The sequence below is a fragment of the Lissotriton vulgaris genome, chromosome 8 (genome assembly GCF_964263255.1).
Source record: "Lissotriton vulgaris chromosome 8, aLisVul1.2, whole genome shotgun sequence".
In the NCBI taxonomy this organism is placed as follows: Eukaryota; Metazoa; Chordata; class Amphibia; order Caudata; family Salamandridae; genus Lissotriton; species Lissotriton vulgaris.
In genome coordinates, this window is record NC_141696.1 from 1,189,871,896 (window position 1) to 1,189,894,877 (window position 22,982).

General features: G+C 44.9%; 1 protein-coding gene across 1 annotated transcript in view; it reads right to left on the reverse strand.

The window, feature by feature from the left end:
• Positions 1 to 22,982, reverse strand: part of COG6 (component of oligomeric golgi complex 6) — a 585,234-nt gene that overhangs the window by 235,877 nt on the left and 326,375 nt on the right. The window contains exon 10 of the mRNA XM_086935060.1: positions 19,209 to 19,300. Within this exon, the coding sequence (XP_086791186.1) occupies positions 19,209 to 19,300 (92 nt within the window). The remainder of the gene's footprint in view (positions 1 to 19,208; positions 19,301 to 22,982) is intronic.

A 22,982-nucleotide genomic window follows, 5' to 3' on the forward strand; every position in this document is an offset into this window, starting at 1 on the left:
TCGGGACTTTTTAAAGTTGAATTTGTAACCCTCTGCTGCGAACCCAAGTATAATGGTGTTCACTCTTTTCAAGTGAGTATCCAAGTCGTCGTCTGTGAGATAAATATCATCTACGTAAGATAATGCTTCATCATCATAGATTTGTAGTAACTCTGTTACCCTAGCTGAGAATAGTCCTGGGCTGTTCTTGAACCCCTGTGGGAGTCGACAGAATTTTTTCTGTGACCCAAATGCGGAGAAAGCGGTCAAGTATCTGCTTTCTGGTGCAATGTTTTGACAAAAGAAACCATTAGAAATGTCTAATGTCGTTTTATATTTTTTCCTAACTATGTTATTCATTAGGGCTGCACTATGCGAGTTTTGTACTGCAAAAGTTTTGCAACATGTATTAAGGTGTCTGTAGTCCAAAACTAGACGATATGAATTGTCTGGCTTGGAGACAGGAAACAAAGGATTGTTTATTTGAGAGGTGCATGTTTCAATCACCCCCTGGTACTCAAGTTGATCTAAGATCTCCCTGACCTGTTTTTTAGCTTCTTGCTTTATGGGATACTGCCGTTGGGCAGTTGGTTCACTTTTTAGTTGGATTTTGTGAGGAGGTGAATCCTCATCCCATCCTACATGATTTTTATACAATGCAGGTGCCTGGGCTACTGCCCATTTCCTTGCATATGTGTATTTTTTGTGAATCGGTATGTGATTCGAGAAGGCAGGCATAATCACTTCTTCGCCACGAGGGCACTCCCTGACAAACTCCGGGGGCCAATCTTTTTCAGCTAACAGAATATCATAGCCTTTTGAGAGCTTATCCCAAAATAGACCCTTAATTTTCCTAGTCTTATCACCCTCTATACGCAATGTTATTTCGTATATTTTATGGGGCTCGCTAAGCCTGGCGTCGGCAGTTTCAACCTGAATGAATTCATTCGTGTCCACTGTCTCCAGATGACTCATCAAGATCTTGCGTGCTATACTGATCTCTGCTGCACTGTCCAACATTGTCAATGCCCACTCCCCGTTTTTCAACTGTGTCCTCAGTATTCTCGGCATGGTTGATTACTCTAATACTGGCTACCTTCTTTTTAGGAAATTGAGATTTCTTATTTTGAGCAGGTTCCTTGTCTTTGGACTTGGTGTGCTCTCCTGGGTCTGACCGTCCTCTTCTTTCCGAATTCTGTGGAAAAGATCGAGAGGGACGTGTATCAATACTTTGATATCTATCAGGTTTTTTTATATTATCCCTATTTCTAAGGTTATATCTTTTCTCAGAGGGTTCCCGTTGGGGAGACTGGCGTTCTCGAGTCGGAGTTCTTTCCCTCCGTCGAGGAGACCTTCCTCTGGACTGGAAAACTTTTTCCTTGGGAGTGGATTGTTTATTTCCATCCCAGCTCTTTTTAGGAGTGTTTGAATTATTTTTAATAAATAATTTTTCTGGATTTTCGAGCAGTTGGGGCTTAACTGGTTTCCCACCCAAGCTGTCTCTACCTAATTCTTCATAGCATTTTTCTATGATTTTTGCAAGCTCAACAGGATCTTTTATATCTGTTTCCCTCAACTTCTGGCGAATCGCCACAGATGCTGCTTCTCCCTTTACATTGGCTAATAATATAGCCGTGACCTGCTTGAAGTCTTTCAGTAATTTCATACCTAGATTTAAAGCGGGTTCTGGACCGAATTCATTTTGAATCTGTTTTAGCACGTCTGGTATTACCGCCATAGACGGAACACCGTGTGTTTTTGTGTAAATGGAAGCAAAGACTGTACCCCAAGTGTCGCAGTCCTCCACGTGTGGTGCGATTCCCATAGGAAGGCAGATGGTCAAGATTCTGTGTTTCTCAATAGGGGAAGTATCAGGAAATACTGCCTCTATTTGAGTAATTTTCTGGGCTAACCAGAAAGGAATTTGTTCCCGTTTTACGGGTGTTTTACCAAGACATGACTGTATGTTCTGTGGTGTAATTTTATTTGTGTTCCCCTGATGAGGGGTCAGCTGGTGTGAATTAACAGCTGGCTGGACTGTTGCAGTCCGTATTACATATTGGACTAATTGCCTATGTATTTTTATTAATGTGTTTAGCTGTACTAACAGCTCTTCTCTAGACATTTTTGCAATGTCAGGATGTGGTGTGTAGCTGGCTAGAACCGGCCACGTGGCTCCTGGTCTACCTAGTGGACCGAGCCTGGTTATGTGATCATTGTGTTTTAGGGCGCCATTAAACCAGAGCAGGTGCTCTTGAAATTTAAGTGGAATTTCAACCTCCTCGAAAGGGGCGTACTCATCCGGAGGTTCCTCTATTTTGTAATAGTGAAACTCTTGTGTTATAGCGTTTACCGCTGGAAAGTTTATCCATGAATAGAATACCTCTGTCTGCCGATACTCGTGAGCCTCTATCACGAAAATTACTGTACCACCTTGAGGTGGCAGTCCGTTTTCTATAAGTTTTAAAGTTATAGATCTTCTTAACTGGACCGGGATGATAATAGCATCCGGGTCTGTGTATTCGGGACCTTGCTGAGTCGCATCTACTGCGGCCCCAGTGGTGCCGTTGTTTTCTCCTGGCATTGTAAAAATGCGAGGTTTGCAGAGTAGGTCTCCAAGGAGACAAAGATTAGATGCACAATATTTTGGAACACTGTATCCTTCAACGTTGAATAAACCGGAGCTTTACATAGGAATCTCTTCCTACTAAGGTCGGGCGGATTTTACCCTTTCACCCACTCCAGACGTCTATTGGAGTATTTACGGGAGAAAGGGGTGTGAAATATGCACGACTGAGTTACTCTACAAGTCTTGCGTTAGTTTATCGCCTTACCAAACGTTAGGGCGCCATGTAGTGTAGTTCCTAGTTTCCCACTAGGCCCTGCGCATTGGAATAACATAAACAGTAGTATCGACGTGGAACTGGCTATATTCCAGGCCTCCACTGACTATGCTAAACTTAATTGGGTTGTGTTACCAACTAGCTCAGAGGTCACTGGAAACTTTCTTCTCTGCATAGGAAGTGATCAGTTTCCTTGGCACAGACAAGAAGGGATTCAGCTTTCCAACAACCGTGCAACATGACAACTTTGCTCCTCAGATCAAGAGTCGATCTCTAGGGTCGTGTGAAACAATAGACATAGATTTCACTCAGTCAGTCTAGTGCAGTTTACTTTCACAGTATGTAGAGAATAGAGAGACGGGCGTGTATCAATAAAGGTTAACATTTATTGAACAGTCTTTCTTCTCATACAAGAGAAATGTATTGCCACAATTGCAATAACTGTTATTATAAAAAGTACGTACAGTAAGATAAGAATAGCGAAATAGAACTGTAGAAGCATTGATATGGTTTCTTAGCCATACAATGGTTTAAAAGTAATAAAACATTTATACAGTCATATATACATTAGGCTAACATACTCAACTGGTGCTTCTAACTAAGCCTACCCCAGTGTGCCTGACCTAGGCCTAACACGTGAGAAGGGGAGTAAGTAAGTAGCTTAAGTTAAGTTGGTTTTGCCAAGGTTTGTTTCAAGAATTCTCTTCTAAGGGTTTAGTCAACACCATACCTCTGAATAGAATGATGGAGGATTGGTATCTCCTTCAGGGGTCTCTCTCGATATCCCAGTCACCTGCGAGGGTGAACCGGAAGCGCCGGGACTGGATTTCTCTGCACGAGAAAGGCAGCGGCTTCTCTCAGCGCGTCTGGAGGAAGGAGGGGTGACAGCGTCCGCGGGCAGCTGGGCTGGATGTCTTCGCAGAGGACGGCTGCACGGCTCCTCAAGCGTACTGCACCATAGGTCGCGCTGTAGCGGCGATAATGGTAATCAGTAGCTTCACCACCACAGGATAGCAGGCTGCAGCGACAGACAATGCTCAACAGCAGTTTGCTTCGCTCTCACAGCTCACAGCTTCGCTCCTTGCTTAAGGCAACGTTGGTAATATTTATACCTGACAGGTGCCGGGTTTGACGCAAGTTTGCTGGACATAAGACGTCAATTAAAGATGTCACTAGGAAGTGGCAGCTATCAGTTGCTATCAGTTGCTCATTAGAGTTCTATTACTAATCAAAACATAGCAAGCGGGGATTTCCAGGTTTGCTAAGTTTTTATCTTGTTGAAGAACTCGGAGTGTTATCTAGGAATATCAGATAGTGACTGCTGCTCTGTCATTGCACTAATTGGTCGCAAAGGAAGTAGCAGAGAGTCATGCTGGAATGTGGCTCTGTGGCTCTGCTCGTGTGAGGCCAGAGATGACTTTACAGAAAATCGTACTTGAACGGTTATGCCAATATAGGGAATAAAGGGCTTTATAGCCGAATAGGGGCATAAGGTCACAGTATCGATCAGGAACCTAGATAAGCACATGACAAAACAGGGTTATCAGTAACAATCTGAAGCATGCTGATGCGGGCCACCACAGAAACAGGCACAGAGCAAACAGCCACAGAGACCACAAGGTAGCGTAGCTAAAATAAGCATAATGTGAGGGTGAGGACGGTGCACCAGAAACGTAGTCAAAGAAGCCTTCACGTTTATCCAAAATGTCCTTTATTCAATAAGTACATTTTTTAAGATTCAACCACAGCCAACGTGTTTCGTTCCATTGGAACCTCGTCAGGGTTCAAAAAGTATCAAGAGGGCTCAAACAGTCCTGTGCCCATAGAAATCAGCGGGGGCTCTTTCCTCTGAAGTGTGTTGAACACACTTCCAAGGAACGTGCCCCTGCTGAATAAGGACGGTATGCTGCTACACTGGCCCACTGTTCTCCTCACGACTAAACCTCCGGATTTTTATGGAGGACAAGAGTCTGCAATATTGGTCCAGTCACTCGCAAGTATAGGTTGGGGTGATCTGAGTGAACCTCCAGTTTTTGATGGAGAAATGTGAGCTGATTTTTTAGGCCATTCAATATTTTACATATATGCGGGGATTTGCTGCATGATTCCATCTAGTCGCCATTACAGAGGCGTCTTATGATCTTGTTTCTATGGGCACTGGACTGTTTGAACCCTCTTGAGACTTTTTGAGTCCTGATGAAGTTCCAATGGAACGAAACGCGTTGGCTGTGGTTGAATCTTAAAAATTTAACTTAATGAATATAGGATATTTTGGATAAACTTGAAGCCTTCTGTGACTTCATTTCTGGAGCACCATCCTCACCCTCACGTTTTCTGTCTGATCCTCAGTGGAGTGAAAGTGCGGCAAGCTTCGGACGGGCATGCACAGACAAAGGACTTTTCTATACTCTGAAATAGAAGTGCTGAACCTTGGTCAGCCGCATTGATTTTTTTTTTATAAAAATTTTTATTGAAAAATATAAGTGGAATATACATTGGCAATTTGTATTTCTTGTATACAGTACATTTGTGCTTGCTTTCTTTCTTGGCTTCCCCCGGTTAAGAGAAAAAGGAGAGAAAGAAGAGAGGGGGGGGGGGGGTTGTTTATTGCGTTGTCATGTGGGGCCCACTCGACGAACACCTAAAGACAACCGCATTGATCTTTTGTAACTAAAATAAGCATAAGACTGCCCGACCAGGCAGCTTGAAGACTAAGGTGAGAACCAACACACGACATACAGATATGCAGAGTGTAGACCTAGGACGACTGACATCAGTAGAGGCATCCCGCATGCCCAGCTGATATAATATAGGGTGATACCTAAAGAAGGAGGCAGATCTGAAGGAAGGGGAAGCAGAGGCACCAACGTACCGAGGCGTAGAAACAGAGGAAGAATCTCAGAATTCTAGACCACACCCTCCGACTGGAAGGAAGTAGCCCTCGTCCAGATGTAAGATATCGTTCAGTATCTGAACACCAAGAAGGGAGAAGTGTAAAACTGGGGAACCGCCCCAGTAAGTGGAACGCAATAAGGACCCTTATTGGCAATCCTGCATGCATCACTAACAAGCATTTACAATGCAATGGTTTCGCCTTTGGAAAAGTTAGAGCTATTGGCATTGCTCATGACATTTTTTTTTTTTTTTTTAACTTATAAATAAATGGAATTGCTATTTACATTGCCAAAAGCTCTCACAGCCCACACAGCTCTCACAGCCCACACAGCTCTCACAGCCCACACAGCCCACACAGCTCTCACAGCCCACACAGCTCTCACAGCCCACACAGCTCTCACAGCCCACACAGCTCTCACAGCCCACACAGCTCTCACAGCTCTCACAGCCCTTACGGTACCTGTCAATCAATGTCCAATAGTTTAACAGGAGCACTCAAAGCAAAACTCTTCTTAAAGCACCAGGAGAAATCTGGTTTCAAGTGGCCCTCTGCCGGTGGTGTGTGCAGGTTAAATGGATAGGTCAATAGTATATATCAGCATGAATACTAATCAACAAAAATCCTACCTTCCCAGGCGACCTAGCCCAAGTTTTAAAAAAAACCTCAAACCCAGTAGCTAGTAACAAGAACGTATTCCTACTACTATCAAGTCAAGTCTTCACATCTTCAAAAATGTCTGGTGTCTGATCAATGCACACTCGCCCGAGTTGTCGTTGCTAGATACCTAAAAATGAGCTAGATTACCCCTACGGTGAAAAAGTCCACCCTTGTTCCCAACATGTTGGTTAATTTCAGACGTGTTTCCAACCAACCCAAGCTATGTAGTCATTAAATACAGACTCTCAAAACAGCAAATTATGTATATTCATTAATGTTACGTACTAACGTGTAAACTATAATGCGTGTGTTTAATGTGTATGTTTACGTGTACATATTTATTTATTCTAGGACGTGGGTATTTTATCTGACCTTAGACACACACACGCACCTATACTTTTATACACACACGTGAGTGTATAAAATTTACTTAAGTGCATGAATGGTTTGCTTAGCGCCGATAAGCATCCCCCTGCGCACTTCTATCCGCTTACCTCCCCAGATCATACTCGAATTGTTTCGCATTCTTACATATATTTCCTAGACAGTGAAGGAAAACACATACATAAAATATATAAAAGGGAAAATATACTAAGCCAAGTCAGTGTATACATTTGAAGATACACATTTGATATGTATTATTACTACATAAGCACAAAACATACCGTTACCGGAAGTTCGCACTCTCACGCTCAGAAATGGCTTTTGATCCTGCTTTCTGTGCTCAAAGCGTCGCTAGGAAGAGTTTGAAAAAAAATAGCCACAAATATGTTTGTTTTTTTTTTAATAGAAAAATATTGTACGTCTTTTTAATTGTTTTAATGAATGACATTGGTATCCAATGGCTGCTAATGGTTCGTTTAAAGTCTCTGCCCAAAGCTGCCAGGGCCGCACATTAAAGTGACACTGATTTCGGCAAATCTACCTGATTCTGAGCCGTGTAGTTGGAGCACGTGCAGGCCGGGGCACCTGCTGAGCACAGTGCACCTGCCGAGTGCCTCTGAGCCTGCATCACCGGCTCGCAGCGCTCGCTTGTGAAGGCATGTTCAGGGCTCGTGTCCCCACATGCCTCGTGCTGACACCGAATACTAGGTTCAGGAATCCACCCTCACACCTCGGGCTACTTCCATGCGTGCAGGGAAGAAAGAGGGCTGCTGCCTCCCATTTAGGAGCAAACTGTATTTATTCGCCAGAGTTTTGGTGTCGTTTGTCATCTACTCTCGAGCACATAACAGAGTGGATCCGCCGAAATAAAAGTGAATACAGCCATTTTGTATGAGTTGCAGTTAGGAGCATTTCATGAAATGTAACTTAGTGCATGCTTTGAGTACCTTAGTGGATCAGAGCACCTGCTGCAGATATTTGGGGTTCAGACTCAGAAGTTCAAACACCGACACATTCTTCCTTCCTTCGGTTACAATAAATTGAGTGACACTGAATTGGTTTTTAGCGCTTAGAGACCTTTCCCATTGTAGTATGCGCTGTACAAATGTGTATAGCTTTGCAATTTGGAGCTGGGCCTGATGGACTTTTAGCAGACATTGTCAAGTATTATGTTTTTTTGTGTATTGCGGTCACCGCCTGCACACACATCTCATATATAACATGCACACACTGTGCAATGAACTGCATACATATTTCATACGTGTGCCTGCCTGTCAGTGATTATATCCATTGCGCAGTTTTACTACCGGGTGCATTTTTCATATGCAGAGTGTGTGCATGTACTCGCTTACAAGATAGTTGCACTTGATCTGTGTATGTCTGTGTGCCTGTGGTGGACCGTACCCTCTTTTCGGGGGTGCAGGTGGAGGTACACACATGTATCTCATACGCAGTGCACAGCAGTGACTTGACTAGGTCTCCTCTCAATGCACCCGATTGTACCCACATGTCATGTATAGGTCTTGGCGTGTCACTATGTCGTCGGTGTTACATAGTTAAAACCTCATGTAGAGCGCTTAGTGAGCACGCTCTCAGTGCAATAGATTGTACACACATCACACATGCGCCACCTCGGGATGCTGCGGTAGTGCAAGCTTCCGGTTACCATATATGGAGTGCGGCTCCTCCGCTGTTCCTCACGTGTGACAGGCTCTGATGTGGGCTGTGGTTTCCACACACGCGGGGGTGGGGGCACCTGCGCCCTCCTGCACTTAGAGAAGACAGGCATTCAAATGTGCTCCCCTGAGCACTCTGCCCCGATTACCACTAGAGCAAACTCCCAGGCTTTTTCCAGAACTCCGGAAGACTACAAAATGCCACGCGGGTCTTTATGAAGCACTTAAAGGGCGGCCCATTAAATCACTCCATGCAAGGGCCCACCACAATAGTCCTACATAGCAGGTTTGGATATTTCCTGAACCAGCAAGTCTCCCGTGTCACCTTTTTTCCACCGTTCTCCCATGCAATATGACCGGGAGTCAACATACCTGCGGCAGCCGATGAAGTACCTTCTTTACTCGGACCTCGGATGCACACAAATTTGTTGACATGAACGCACAAGTGAGATTGCGTCAGAGACTTGTAAAGTGACCCAGCCCCCCCCCCCCCAAATTCTGCGTGTCTGTTGGTGTGCAAGGACTGTTTCATTTCTCGTGAAAGAAACCCCAACCCCTAATTCCAAAAGCAAACACATGGTCAGGTAGAAGAGCGGAGGGCAAGACTGCCAGGTGCAAAGTGACGCACGAACCTCGAAGAAGGACCAGAACCAGACATGGAGTCTGGCCGGAGCTAAATAAAGACGCACACTTTTAAGAATAATAAATGAATTAAAAAGTAGATTGGAGAACAATGCAGTAAAAAACACAACGAGCCACGACAAAAGAAAGAACAGAAAGGGGGTGTAAAACACACAGGGTCAGTGTACGGGTGTTTATTGACAATTAACCGCCCCAGTGCCAGGGATGCAGCGTGCTTCCAACACGGCAGGGACGGCCTCTGCCCTTTGAGGCCGCACCGGCCGTCTGCCTGGGACAATGGCTCTCCCGCAGCAGACAGAACCCTCCCCTGTTAAAGGTGCTTAATTGGCAGTAAACAGCCGCACGTCCTGCAATAAGATGCCTGTGGCTGCCCCGCTTCCTCCCGGCTGCAGGTACCAGAAGCCTCGGATGCGTGCGACCTTCAACGAGCAAAGTTGTAAACAGGCCGACGCATGAGAAGCATTTCACCATTGTCTTGAGAGCAGCATCTCCCCAAGGTACATTCAGCTTTCAGAAGACTGGCAAGGGGTGACCAAGCTATTGCAAAGATTCTTCTCTTAGAGGCCCATGCACACATCTGTCGTTCAATCACACGTAAAGCTTGCGGCCCGGCCGGACCAGATTCGGAGGCGTTCCCGGCTTTTGGCTGACGTAGCATGATGTAGCCAAAAGCCAAAAATTCTTGGGAACGCCCCCGAATCTGGTCCGGCCATGACGGACGCCTCTCTGTTCCAATGGCTAGCCTCCATTTATGGAGCTAGCCAATGGAACAGAGGGCGGGATTCCCAGCAACATACTGTAATCATCAGATTTCTCCTGCGCAAAAGCTGCTTGCGCAGCTTTGCAGTCGAAACCTAAAAAGCTCCCTGACACATGGAGACATTGGACCAGGCCTCGCAGCCTCAAAGAGAGGTGAGACGTAGGAAGAAGAGTACCCATGGAACTTATATATATATATATATATATCTATACAGCAAAGACAGGTAAACGAGCCACGACTATGTAACATGGTTGTACAGGAACACACCTAGTGCATTAATGGCAGACGGTAGCCGCATTTAAAGTGTGATAAACACCCTGAAAACCTCCCAAGGAGGCGAATGAGGCAAATAAGCAAGATGACTCATAACGTATAGAAGAAGATGCCAAGGCACAACATTGAGCACCGTACAACAGCAGATAAGAGCACCAGGTGACGCATAGTGCCCAAGTGATCTCTTAGGCCCGGTAGACATAAAGCAGAGCTATATAATAGCTTACAAGTAACCCACACAGAGTATGCACACCCCAACAACGGAAAACACCTCTTAGGGCAAACCACAGTCAGAGGACCAGACACTACAATCTGTGGAACACTGCCACAGTAGGCTAACTGCCAGCTCAAAACGAATAATGTATCCAAAGGATGCTAAATGAAAGGGTAATTACCCCTGACCATGTGAAAAGAAGACCTGAGGCTTACTACCAGCCTAAAACACATAACGCATCTAAAGGATGCTAAATGAAAAGGTACCACCACAGAACAAACGCCTGAGGAAAGCAGGCCTAAGGGGGAGGGCGAAAGCCCACAAGGAGGCGCTGAACAGCCGATTTGGCGTGCGCATCAAACAACAAAACCCCATCAAAGGGTAAATCAATTAGTCGCTCCAGGATATTCTCCGGGAAGACGCTTTCCCGCAACCAAGCATGGCGCAGCAAGGCAACTGAACCAGCCATAGCACGGCCTAAGGAATCAGCAGTATCCAAGGCCGACCGGATCGTAAAGTCAGCAAGGTCACGGCCATCCCAGAGAAGATGAAGGAGGTCAGCACGTGCGCCTTCAGTGGTGGCAGAGAGCAGAGACTCTGCAGAGTCCAACAGGGCAGAGGTAGCTCGAGCAAGGTACACACACTCTATTAAGCACTAGTGGAGGCAAAGATGTTCCTACCCCATGACTCAAGCCATCTGAAGCATTAGCCGGGGCAAGGAAGGGAAGGCAGTTTGCAAAACAAACCCCTGCACGTCAGGATGCACAAATAAGCAAACTGGATCATGTGGAGCAGTTCGGTGGTGGTGCAAGACAAAACGAGCCACCGGCTCACCGGAAGCTGGCCGAACCCAGGTACCCAAAAGGGCATCATAAAGAGAAGCTTCAAAGGGCAGAAGCGGCTCTACATTCCCTGACCCACGGTGAAGGACATCAAGTAGAGGGTCCACGACAAGGGTGCTGAAGGGGGCTGCATGTTCAAAATCCGAGTGGCCAAGGAGACTACTCTCAGAAAAGCTGCACAAGCCTCAGTAGCCCTCTGTGGAGGGGAAAGCAGCTCATCTGTAGGTGAAGGCTGTAAGCTAACCCTCCCAAGAAACTGAGGGTGCGACCAATGCCCAACTGAGGGGAGCCCCATTGACGAATGGGGGTCCCGATGGGGCTCTTGAGGAGGCAAGGAGCCTGCTGGGTCCGGGGGCTTCTGAGGAGGCGGGGATCCTGCCGGGTCCACATATTCTACGGGGGCACAGGCAAGAATACATCCGGCGTGATGGCAACGCCAAACTCTCTCCAGATACTTCCGGAGAAGAGTCAACATCCCGGCGTCGATGCAGTGCCGAAACAACTCTAGTCTGCGCCGATCGAGCCCCGTTCGGCGCCAAATCCACGACAAGCTGCCCTTCCAAAGAAGGAGATGGTGCCGGAGCACAGGGAGGCAAGCCTCCGGCACCGCACCAGCGCCGACTCAGTCTCAACCACAACAGGCTCCAACTCCGAAGAAAGAAGCGGAGGCGGAGCCGGGGAGGCGAGTTTATGGCGCTGGAATGGTGCCGACCCTGGCTCCGGACTGGCGGCCACCTGCCCGGGAGGCTGAGGTGTACTCAAAGCAAAGCTTTGAGACCAGAAACCAACTGCGATGCCACAGGGAGCCCCACAGGACTATGCGGCACGGCAGGGGTGCAATGGGTCATAGGGGGGGACCTAGTCGGGCCGCACCCTGACGCCATATGGATCGTAGAGGGGGATCCAGCCGGGACGCGCCCGGACGATACCACATCTCCAACGTCCCTGGAGGGCAAGGGCTATTATGGAGCGGGGGCGAACCCACCGGCGAGTCTGTCGGGGACCCCACAAGTAGCGGTGTCCCCCAGGACGCCTCCATTTGGGTCTGAGTTGCCCTTGCACCCGGATAGAGCGGATAGAGGAGGGGTGACTGTCGGGGGCACACGTCCGGAATGTCCCGGGAACCAGTGCCCTGGACAACAGATGAAAGTGAGGTCGAGGACCTCAGCGACATGCGCCGCAACTTACCAATAAGAAGCGAACGACAGCCCCGGGCCCCAGAGGGCGATTGACGGCAGAACTGGAAAGTAGAGGGGCCTGCCAGCGTTGAAGAGGCCGGGGGATGAGACAACTCCGACCGGGACAGCCGTGCCGAAAGAAGCTTCATCCGGCTCTCCCGCCGGGACTTCGGCTTGAGGTGTTGGCAGGCGTCGCAGTCCATGGAGTCGTGGTGCTCGCCCAGACACCACATACAGATAAGATGTGGGTTTGTCGCGGACATTTGCCGTGAACAGGAAGTACAAGTTTTAAATCCCAAGACATCGCACACTGTTTCAAACGCGAAGCTTCGAAAAAAGGCCTGAAGACAGGCCAGAGGAACTGCTCACTCCGGATCCGTGTTGCACGCGGAAAAGAAGGACACTGACGCCAGAATGCTGGGAGGGACTTATATGACCTCGCTGACGTCACAATGTCACGTATGTGGACGTCGTCAGGGCGGGGTCATGTGGTGACGTTCCCCGGCACGCAGAGGTGCTGCTGCAGAAGATTTCCCGGATCCAGTCTGATGCCTGGGGATATTCTAAGTTAAGGAATCTGCTGCTAGATGTCTCTATCAGATACAGACTACCTTAGTGAATTGCAATATGGTTTAGAAATGCACCACATGTCTCAAATTCTAATTTAAAGTTAATATGTCATGAGGTCACCATCTTTCCTAGTAAACAAAAAACAGACTTCTCCAATGCTTGTTGAGCTAACATTTATTTCACTAAAGAGAAGATTCAGCAAAACAACAGCAATGTACTACACCAGGCTCTCCAGTATTAATATGAAGCTATGACTCATTTAAGGCCTAGGGCAAGAAGAACTATATGTTTGCTTGATGAGTCTTTCAGACTCACCCTTTCCAGTGCACCCCCTTGTATTCTCATTGGTAGAGATCACCATCAAAACAATTCAATTGGTTCGATGATTAAAAAAAGGGTCTGAAAGAAATCTAACAGCTTCTTAGCTTTCAGACTCAACTAACATGAAGAAATAGCACTCCTTATATATCACAAATTAACTCAATATTGAAAACGTTTGCTCCAACCAGGAATTGCTTTGTTTAGACTCTGCCTCCTGGTATACAACCACCAAAAGGACTGAAGCAAATAGTTACACACAGTTTATTCAAATGGCATAGATATAAGGACTATAAAGAAATGCTTTGTATTAAGAAAACATTACCATATAGTAGAAAGACATGTTTGCTCTTTGCTTTGAAACCACAATATTGTTAACGAATGCTCAAACTTGGTTTGGAATGGTACGAAGATCAGCAGATTTGAATTGCACACCAGGCAGAACTGAACTCTCGCGCAGATGCAGACGAGTCTGTAGTCCAGAGGGCACTCCTAACGCCCCAGGGTAATCTTTACCAGCAGACCCGGCTGAAGATTTTACAGAGTTTCCTCAAAGACAAAGGGGTATGCAGGTATATATGACATTTGGATTGTTCCAGGGATTCAGTGCTGGTGCGGAGAAGCACCTGTTTCTTGTAGTGGTGAGGCACAGTGTCCTGTTTGGGAGTAGGCTGCTATATGGCATGTGGTGGTAGGTGAATTTTGTTCATAGGTAGTGTAGGATATCCCACCCAAGCCATCTTGAAGACAAAGTATTGTGAACGGGTACATCCTCATAAGAGGGAGCTGGTGGATGGATTGTAGGACAGACTTGTAGTCTTTACATGTTTCTATGTGTTGCAGGGCATGTCATGCTGTCTGCTTCTCCACATTCTGGAGTGAGTCCACTTGAAGTTACGGGATGCCAGCTTGGAAAGAGTTGCATAATCAAATCTTCTTGTTGATCCCAGAGCCAACTATACCTCAGAAGCTTCTTTGTTTTGATATAAGGGAGGGTTTCCAGAGCTGTGAATGTTGGAAGAACAACATGTTCCTTGGCTGTAGTACCAGTTATCCATCAAGGGTATTTTTTTACATTCAGACTTTTTTTTATGATTTACAGCTATTTTCAGTAGCACTAGTTTGTCACCAAACGGCCACTTTAAAGCACTATAAACAAGGAAAATGTCAGACAGACCAGAAATCAACAGGGGCATCCTTTATCTTTCTTTCGTCCCTGCAACTCATGTTGCAAGAAAAAAAAATTAAAACTAGTGATTGTTAAGAAGGTTGTTGTACAAAATTACAAAGTTCCCTCATTTCCAATTATAGGCCAGCTCATCAAATCTGCTGCTTGTTGTATTTGGACAAGGTTATTGATCGAAGTTTGTAAACTAGAGAGGGAGACATTTCCTCAGGGTATATGCACCCTAAGCAATTTATTATTTCAATAAGCTTGTTTTGAGGAATTTTCCGAAAGTAGAGTTGGTTCCTAGTCAAAGGGTTTGTCTCTGCATTTCTTAAGCTTGAATCTAGGTTGGGTAATTGTTAGGACAGGAATGCCCTGTGCATGGCATACAGTCTTGTTCTCCTTCCCTGACTGTCTAACAGTGAATATCTAGCGTCCTGGTTTTTTATTTTAGCCCTGGCCTCACGTTAATCTAGTGTGAGGGCAGAGGCTTAAGCATGTTCTTAGACAAGAGTACAGTCATGGAGAGGCCTTGTTAGCTGGTGAGGCACACTAAACGTTTCCCCATTGAAAGACATTGGACTACAGGCCTTGTTAGCACATACAGCGTGGTGGCAGCATATTGTGTTCTGTGGATCCATAGTTGTGACCAGACTTTTTCTCTGTGTTACTAGTGGCCTGCTGGCCCACTCATGTAAAGCTCAACTTCTATGCACTACTGCTAACATTCCAAGAGTATGAGCGCACCAGATTAACGAAGGCCTTTGGAATACCCTTGGCCTGGTATTTTGCGTAAGATAGAGGTGTGTTTGTTTTCCTACACAGTGGAAGAGTATTACTGAAATTCCTGCAGCTTGCGGCAGTGGCAGGGAGGGACCATGGAGACCTAGACACTTAGGGAGGGAAGAGAAGACTAGGCTCACCTACTGTTGACCAAGGAGCTGCTGCTCAGACTTCTTGAACTGCAATCTGGTAGATGGTAGGGGTGAAGGGTGGGACTGCAGACTTCATTGAGCAAGGTGAAGGAGACACTTTAAGTGAGGCCATGCCTTTTGCATTTCCCTGATTACACTTACAATTGGCTCATGATGGCATAGTGCAGAAACCTCACCCGATGTGTGCCAAAGTTGTGGGTGCTCAAGACTAGATTTAACCCTGCTGTGAGACGCATCGATCTACACATACGCTGTGTCTGGTGAGTAAGCTGAAAAGGACACTTAAAAGGAGAACCAACCTAAACCGTTGTGAGAGTGCAGATAGTGGATACACATGTTCCGTCTGCTTTTCCTCCATAAAATTGGGACCCCACTTGTTCCTGGTCCAAGTCTTTTACGGCCAAGAAGGGGAGTGTTCTGCAAAGTACCCACAAGGTTACTGCACCAACAGCGCTGAATTCTGCCAGACTGCAAGCTGCCAAGAGGAGAAAGATCATAATCTGAGTTTGACCCATTGCTGGAAGAGCTGTATACCTATCCTGAAGTGTCTTGAAACCAGCCTGCCTGCTGATAGAGAGAAGGAGCCTACCAACCATGTAGGAGGAGTGACTGTCCAGGAGGTGCTAGGTGCAGCAGGTCCCTGGTTCTGGAGGGACTTCCAGAAGAGGACGACTGTAGAGAGCGACTGTACACCCAGGGCTGGTTTTAGCGCTGGTGGCACCTGATGCGACAGTCGGTTTTTGGCACTCCCCCATGATCTCCTTCCCCACTAATTCCCTCACTACCACTCTACAACAGTGTCCCTCACCTCTCCATTGCCTCCCTTTGAAGTTCATTTTATTTTTTTTAAAGCGCTACTCATTGTTCACTCACGCTCACTTTTGTGATCTGCATGCTACGCAGTATTTGCAGCAGCCACATTATCGTTCTGTGCAACTTTGCGATGAATAAAAACTGCTAGTAGACAAAATTCTGATCTCTCACCAGTAGTAACTGTATTCACATTCGTCACATTTTTATTATTGCCTGAAAACTGCTAGATGCACAAGGAAGCTCATGTACTTCTAAACCCATAAGTTGTTTTTAAACACAGCAGCCCACCTCCCCCACCATAGTCAGCACCAGGTGTAGTTGCACCAGTTGCACTGCCCTAAATCCAGTCCTGTGTATAAGCAATTACCTGTGGGCCTACAGTCTTTCTCTGAAAGCTGTTCCTCATGGGTTTGAGACAACTCGCCCTGAGAGAGAGCCGAAGACCAGTCAATACTGTTATTTGAGTTCGAATCGGCATACCTGTGGCGCACTGTCCAGAAGACTAGGCTGTCCGTGGTCGTATTTCCCAGAAGATCTGCCTCTGCAAGGCCATATTGCCCAGAAGGTTGGCCTTTGCTTGGCAATTTTGCACAGAGGAAGACCAGCCTGCTCATCGCTGTGTTGCCCAGAAGGAGACTGCCAGAAAGTGATCAGCCAGCCACACCTCAGGAAGAAGACTGGCCTTTGTGAGGCCACATCCATCCCAGAGATCGAGATCAAGCCTCCTACGGGGATGACCATAGGCGACCATAGGAAACCTGCTGAATCAGGACTGCTGAACCATGTCTGCTAGGTGGATACCCAGATCCAGCAAGGTGGCCCTAGATCTTTTGACTGGGTGTGAGTGTTTGATTGATTCAGATGCTCCGTCCATCACCACCCCCTTTTGTACCGCTTTTGGCCGCCATAAGTGTGGCAGGGTATGCTCAGACGTGAGTCTCTTGCTCACTTTGCCACTGGATTCAAGCAAGCCAGGCTGAAGACGACTGGAATGCCAGAAACCGGTCCTCGGAAGCTTGTTTCCGGTCCAGGGAAGACATGGCTTGGCAGTTCGGGCTGGACTGTTCCCATGAGGCACAGGGTCAGACTGATTTGCATATAGCCATGTCTGAACTGGGGTGGCAGAGAAGGCTAAAGAACGGTGATGGATTAAACCGAGATCCTTTGACTGGGTGTGAGTGTTTGATTGATTCAGATGCTCCGTCCATCACCACCCCCTTTTCTACCGCTTTTGGCCGCCATAAGTGTGGCAGGGTATGCTCAGACGTGAGTCCCTTGCTCACTTTGCCACTGGATTCAAGCAAGCCGGGCTGAAGACGGCTGGAATGCCAGAAACCGGTCCTCGGAAGCTTGTTTCCGGTCCAGGGAAGACATGGCTTGGCAGTTCGGGCTGGACTGTTCCCATGAGGCACAGGGTCAGACTGATTTGCATATAGCCATGTCTGAACTGGGGTGGCAGAGTGGGCTAAAGAACGGTGATGGATTAAACCCAGATCTTTTGACTGGGTGTGAGTGTTTGATTGATTCAGATGCTCCGTCCATCACCACCCCCTTTTGTACCACTTTTGGTCGCCATAAGTGTGGCAGGGTATGCTCAGACGTGAGTCCCTTGCTCACTTTGCCACTGGATTCAAGCAAGCCGGGCTGAAGACGGCTGGAATGCCAGAAACCGGTCCTCGGAAGCTTGTTTCCGGTCCAGGGAAGACATGGCTTGGCAGTTCGGGCTGGACTGTTCCCATGAGGCACAGGGCCAGACTGATTTGCATATAGCCATATCTGAACTGGGATGGTAGAGTGGACTAAAGAACGGTGATGGATTAAACCCAGATCTTTTGACTGGGTGTGAGTGTTTGATTGATTCAGATGCTCCGTCCATGACCACCCCCTTTTGTACCGCTTTTGGCCGCCATAACTGTGGCAGGGTATGCTCAGACGTGAGTCCCTTGCTCACTTTGCCACTGGATTCAAGCAAGCCGGGCTGAAGACGGCTGGAATGCCAGAAACCGGTCCTCGGAAGCTTGTTTCCGGTCCAGGGAAGACATGGCTTGGCAGTTCGGGCTGGACTGTTCCCATGAGGCACAGGGTCAGACTGATTTGCATATAGCCATGTCTGAACTGGGGTGGCAGAGTGGGCTAAAGAACGGTGATGGATTAAACCCAGATCTTTTGACTGGGTGTGAGTGTTTGAGTGATTCAGATGCTCCGTCCATCACCACCCCCTTTTGTACCGCTTTTGGCCACCATAAGTGTGGCAGGGTATGCTCAGACGTGAGTCCCTTGCTCACTTTGCCACTGGATTCAAGCAAGCCGGGCTGAAGACGGCTGGAATGCCAGAAACCGGTCCTCAGAAGCTTGTTTCCGGTCCAGGGAAGACATGGCTTGGCAGTTCGGGCTGGACTGTTCCCATGAGGCACAGGGTCAGACTGATTTGCATATAGCCATGTCTGAACTGGGGTGGCAGAGTGGGCTAAAGAACGGTGATGGATTAAATCCAGATCTTTTGACTGGGTGTGAGTGTTTGATTGATTCAGATGCTCGGTCCATCACCACCCCCTTTTGTACCGGCCCTAGATGGAGGGCACATCCACATCCTTCCAAAAATAGTAAGGGGCAGGCGTGGTGACACGATGTCGGGTGGTTGCCTGAAAGGACTGTTCCTCAAAAGGTGGTAAGAACTTGGTAAATGAACTGCATAGGAACTAAAACGACTGAACTGTGAGAGACTGAGTGAAAACACCTTAAGGGGGTATGGGCTATTTGCATCATAGCCATAATTATGTTATTGCTCAAATCCCAGAAGGAACCATCTAATCCACTGAGTGGAGAACCAGGGAGAGGTAGCAGATACAGTTGCATCTAAAATTAGAGTTTGATTATGCTAAATGTGCATCATTTGTTTTGGTCATTGTTTTATCTCTTTTTCGTAAGTCTGGAAAACTACAATAACATTTTTATTTAAGAAATCTGGCACAAGAACAGTAATATTTTTAATTTAACTATGTTAGTAATTAACTATATTTCATTTAGTCAAGCAATATGTATCACTATAGCATGGGTTACCTTGTATAGTTACAAGTTTAAGTAAGGCTTCCAGGTGTTCTTTCTCTGAAGCAGTGGCTTGATGCAGCCAGGCTAGCATATCTCCCACATATCTGTTTTAAGAAAAAAAAAGGACATTCAGAAGAACAGCATCTTAAATAAACAACACCATATGCTTACCAATAATAAAAAACATGAGATGTTAACTTTTCTTTGTGCATGAATTTCATTCCAAAGCGTATTAACTATTTTTACATTTACCAGTTAATTACTGTTTAGAGTGGTCATAAAACTCCATGCTTTTTCTCTTTCATGATAATTGCTGTTTTGCGAAATGGATCAGTCTTATAGCATTCATCTTCCGAGTACCATGTAGAACAAAATGTTTTCTAGCACACAAGACAAGATAGAACATCATTTCCTTCCTCATGTTAAATCTCTGACCATTTATATTGCATGGGCTGTGTGTGAAGCACAGAGGCTTCATAAAAACACTGTCAGGAATGTTAGAAATAATAGCATGGACAATATGCACAAGTTACGCATGCTTACCTGAAACAGACAAATTCAAACTATTTTATTCCAGGATACTCTAATAAAGAAAGAGGATCTTCAGATATTGACTAAATAGCAATATAGTCGGAATATTTTAGCTCTTATTCTAAAATAATATCGATGGCTGACAAACTGCACTTCATAAACAATGTAGAAATAAAGCACTTAACGAAACAAAAGAAAGATAACAGGAATTTATCTAAGTGGACTACTTATACCCACAAATCCGTCTGGAGAAAAATAAATTGTAGACAGACAGGAGATTTAACTTGCCAAATGAACCCATCAGACAAAATGATGAGATCAAGAGCTACAGATAGACAAATGCTTAAATATGAATAGAATAAGGTTAGAGGACCTTTGGAGAAGAGCACATCCTCCCAAGTTAGGCAGCACAGTAATTTATGTGCTGAAAGTCGCATAACACCCACTTGAAAATTGTTCTTCTTGTGCAATACATACATAACTTCAGAAATAGGCGAGAATAATTTTGGACCAGGAACCTAGACATTTGGATTTAGATTTACAGACAGATCTATGCAATGGACAAAGACTTTGGTAAATGAACACACCATAAAAAAATGGCACATAATTCAATCTAGAATTTTCTGAAGGTATTCTTAAAATCATAAATAAAGGCTGCATCGGCTCCAGTGTTGCACTGAGCAATTCCCTCATAAAAAATAATAGAAAAGGAAACATAGATTGTGAAAGATGGTCTAATTTAATTCATTTGTTTCATCCAGGATAAGGCCTATCTCAGGAAAGAATTGAAAACACACTTTTGGGCTCATTGTGAACAGTATGCAGACTAAGGTGGAGCAGAGTCAGGACACTCCATTGGAGTAGCACTGGCTTTACAAATTGGCTTCATACATTTGTTCATTTATTCATTCAACCTTGCTTAACATTACTGCAATGAATAGGAACCTATTTTCAAAATGTGTAGAATTAATTTCAAGTTCTATTCCTGTGTTTTAAAAGGAAAGAGTGCAAAGTGAAGAAAACATTAAATGTATTACTATCGATGATCGATTAGAACCTGAAAAGTCAATGGATGGGGAATCTGATTATTAATATCTCCCTTTATGTTAAGGAACATATATGTTATGTATATTTTAGCTACAGCATAGCTAAAGAGGGAACATAATCGGATGTATCTGAAAAACAGTATTCCATTTCAAACAGAAAACCTAGTACATGGATCAGAACATGAATTAGATTAGAAAATAAGACAAAGAAAATACACTGAAAATTGCACACAATGTATGCTTGGAGAGAATCGAGAAAAATGGGAAGTAACATACTAACAGTGAACTAAATGGAATAACCCTCTCTTTAAAATGATTGGTAGAGGATGAATTGCAACCCTTGGACACATAACAACATTCTTGTTATTATAGAAATGCGAACAAATTGAAATTAATATTTTAAACATCTATGGAACACATTTGATCTCTGCGCATAGAAAAAAATAAGATATCAAATGCTGAAAAACCTATTAAAATATTGGATGAAAGACCCCATATAATTTCACACATAGATTTCTCAAATTTAGGAGTCAAGCTCCCCAGATCTTGATGTAAAAATAATTAGGATCAAACCACTTTACAAGCAGGACCAGATTGCAATGAAAACGGAATACAGAGTTTCAGCTCCATATAGAAGTCTACAGTACTTACAGCCAGATTCATCAAACTAAAATTGGCTCGCAAAGGGCCAGATTCTGAGAATCTGGCCCTTTGCAAGTGCTATTTTTGCATTTGGGATTCATCATCCCCAATGCAAAAATCGCAATTCTAGACATCGCTAAATTGCGATTAATTGCATTTAAGGAATCTCAATTTGAGATTCCTTAAATGCAATTCATGAACCATTTTTAAATTGTGAATTCGCAATCTGGGGCCGCTATTTACCGCGAAGTCTAACTACGTGGTAAATAGCAAAAACTTTGAAAAATGCACTTAAGTGCATTTTTCAAAGTTTCATGTTGCGCACACACATGCCCTAAGGGCATGTGTGTGCGCAACATATGTGCACACATCAATTTCAGGGGTGCAACAGGGTGTCCTTTGGACAACCCTGCACCCTTGAAATCGCAATCTCAATTTGCGAATCGCTAATTGCGATTAGCATATTTAGATGGTCTTCCCATTCATTCCTATGGGCCTCTAGGCCAATAGGAATGAATGGGGAGATATTCCTTAATTGCGACTAACAATTTGCGAGTCGCAATTAAGGAATTATTAGAAATCGCTATTTTTTAAGTGATTTCTTGATGAATAGCATTTTGCTATTCCTTAATAGCGAATCCGTATTTTTCGCTATTAAGGAATCGCAAAATTTGTTCTTGATGAATCTGGGGGCTAGCCTTTTGCTGCTTAAACAAAAGATCGGAAATGTCGGATCCTCTTGAGGAAATTGTGTTTTTATCTTCACATGGTTAAAATATGCTGAAATCATGTTTAAAAAGGTGCGGTCCTCTGATTTGCAAGCTCTGGTACTGTGAAAGTTCAAGGGAATTAGGGAAAAAAATAATTTGGCAGAAAACTTTTGCAGCAGGATTAAAAGTTTAAAAATCAGCATAACTGAAAAGATTAGATCACGATTTTGAGAGAATATTTACTTTCACCAAAATGCGCTCTGTAAATATTCTGCACATTTGTACAAAATGCCTACTATTGATAAAATGGCTGCCAGAAACTAGAAATTCAAAATATACAGTGTGAAAACTGAAGAAATCCAATATTTAATGTGATATAAAAACAAGTTATGAAATTATTATTATGATGTTGCGTGTTGAATAAATGAGCATTGTATATTTATATGCTCTATTTTGTATCCTCCTTTTCTTCTGATTGATTTTACCTCTCTGAGGGTATGTGTGCTCACGTGAAAATATATATTATAATATAATTTAAGATTATAACTTAGGTGCTCTAATTTTCAAGTATATTAATTTCTCTTGAATGTGGACAAAATTATGTAATTGAGAAGAACTAAACTGAATGTTCATTATTAGTTTGAAAGTTCGTTTTAGAGTACTATCTAAACAACAGTATTATGTTCTGCATTATTGTAACCTTCTCTAACAACAGACTTTATAATCAGACGTTAAAGAAGAAAACACACCAAGGTAGATGGTTGTTGTAGCATCACGTCAGATGCTACTTGCCCTCTACGTTCTGCTATCACTTCTGAGGGAGGCCAAAGTAATGAAGTAAGAGGCCTCAGTAACCT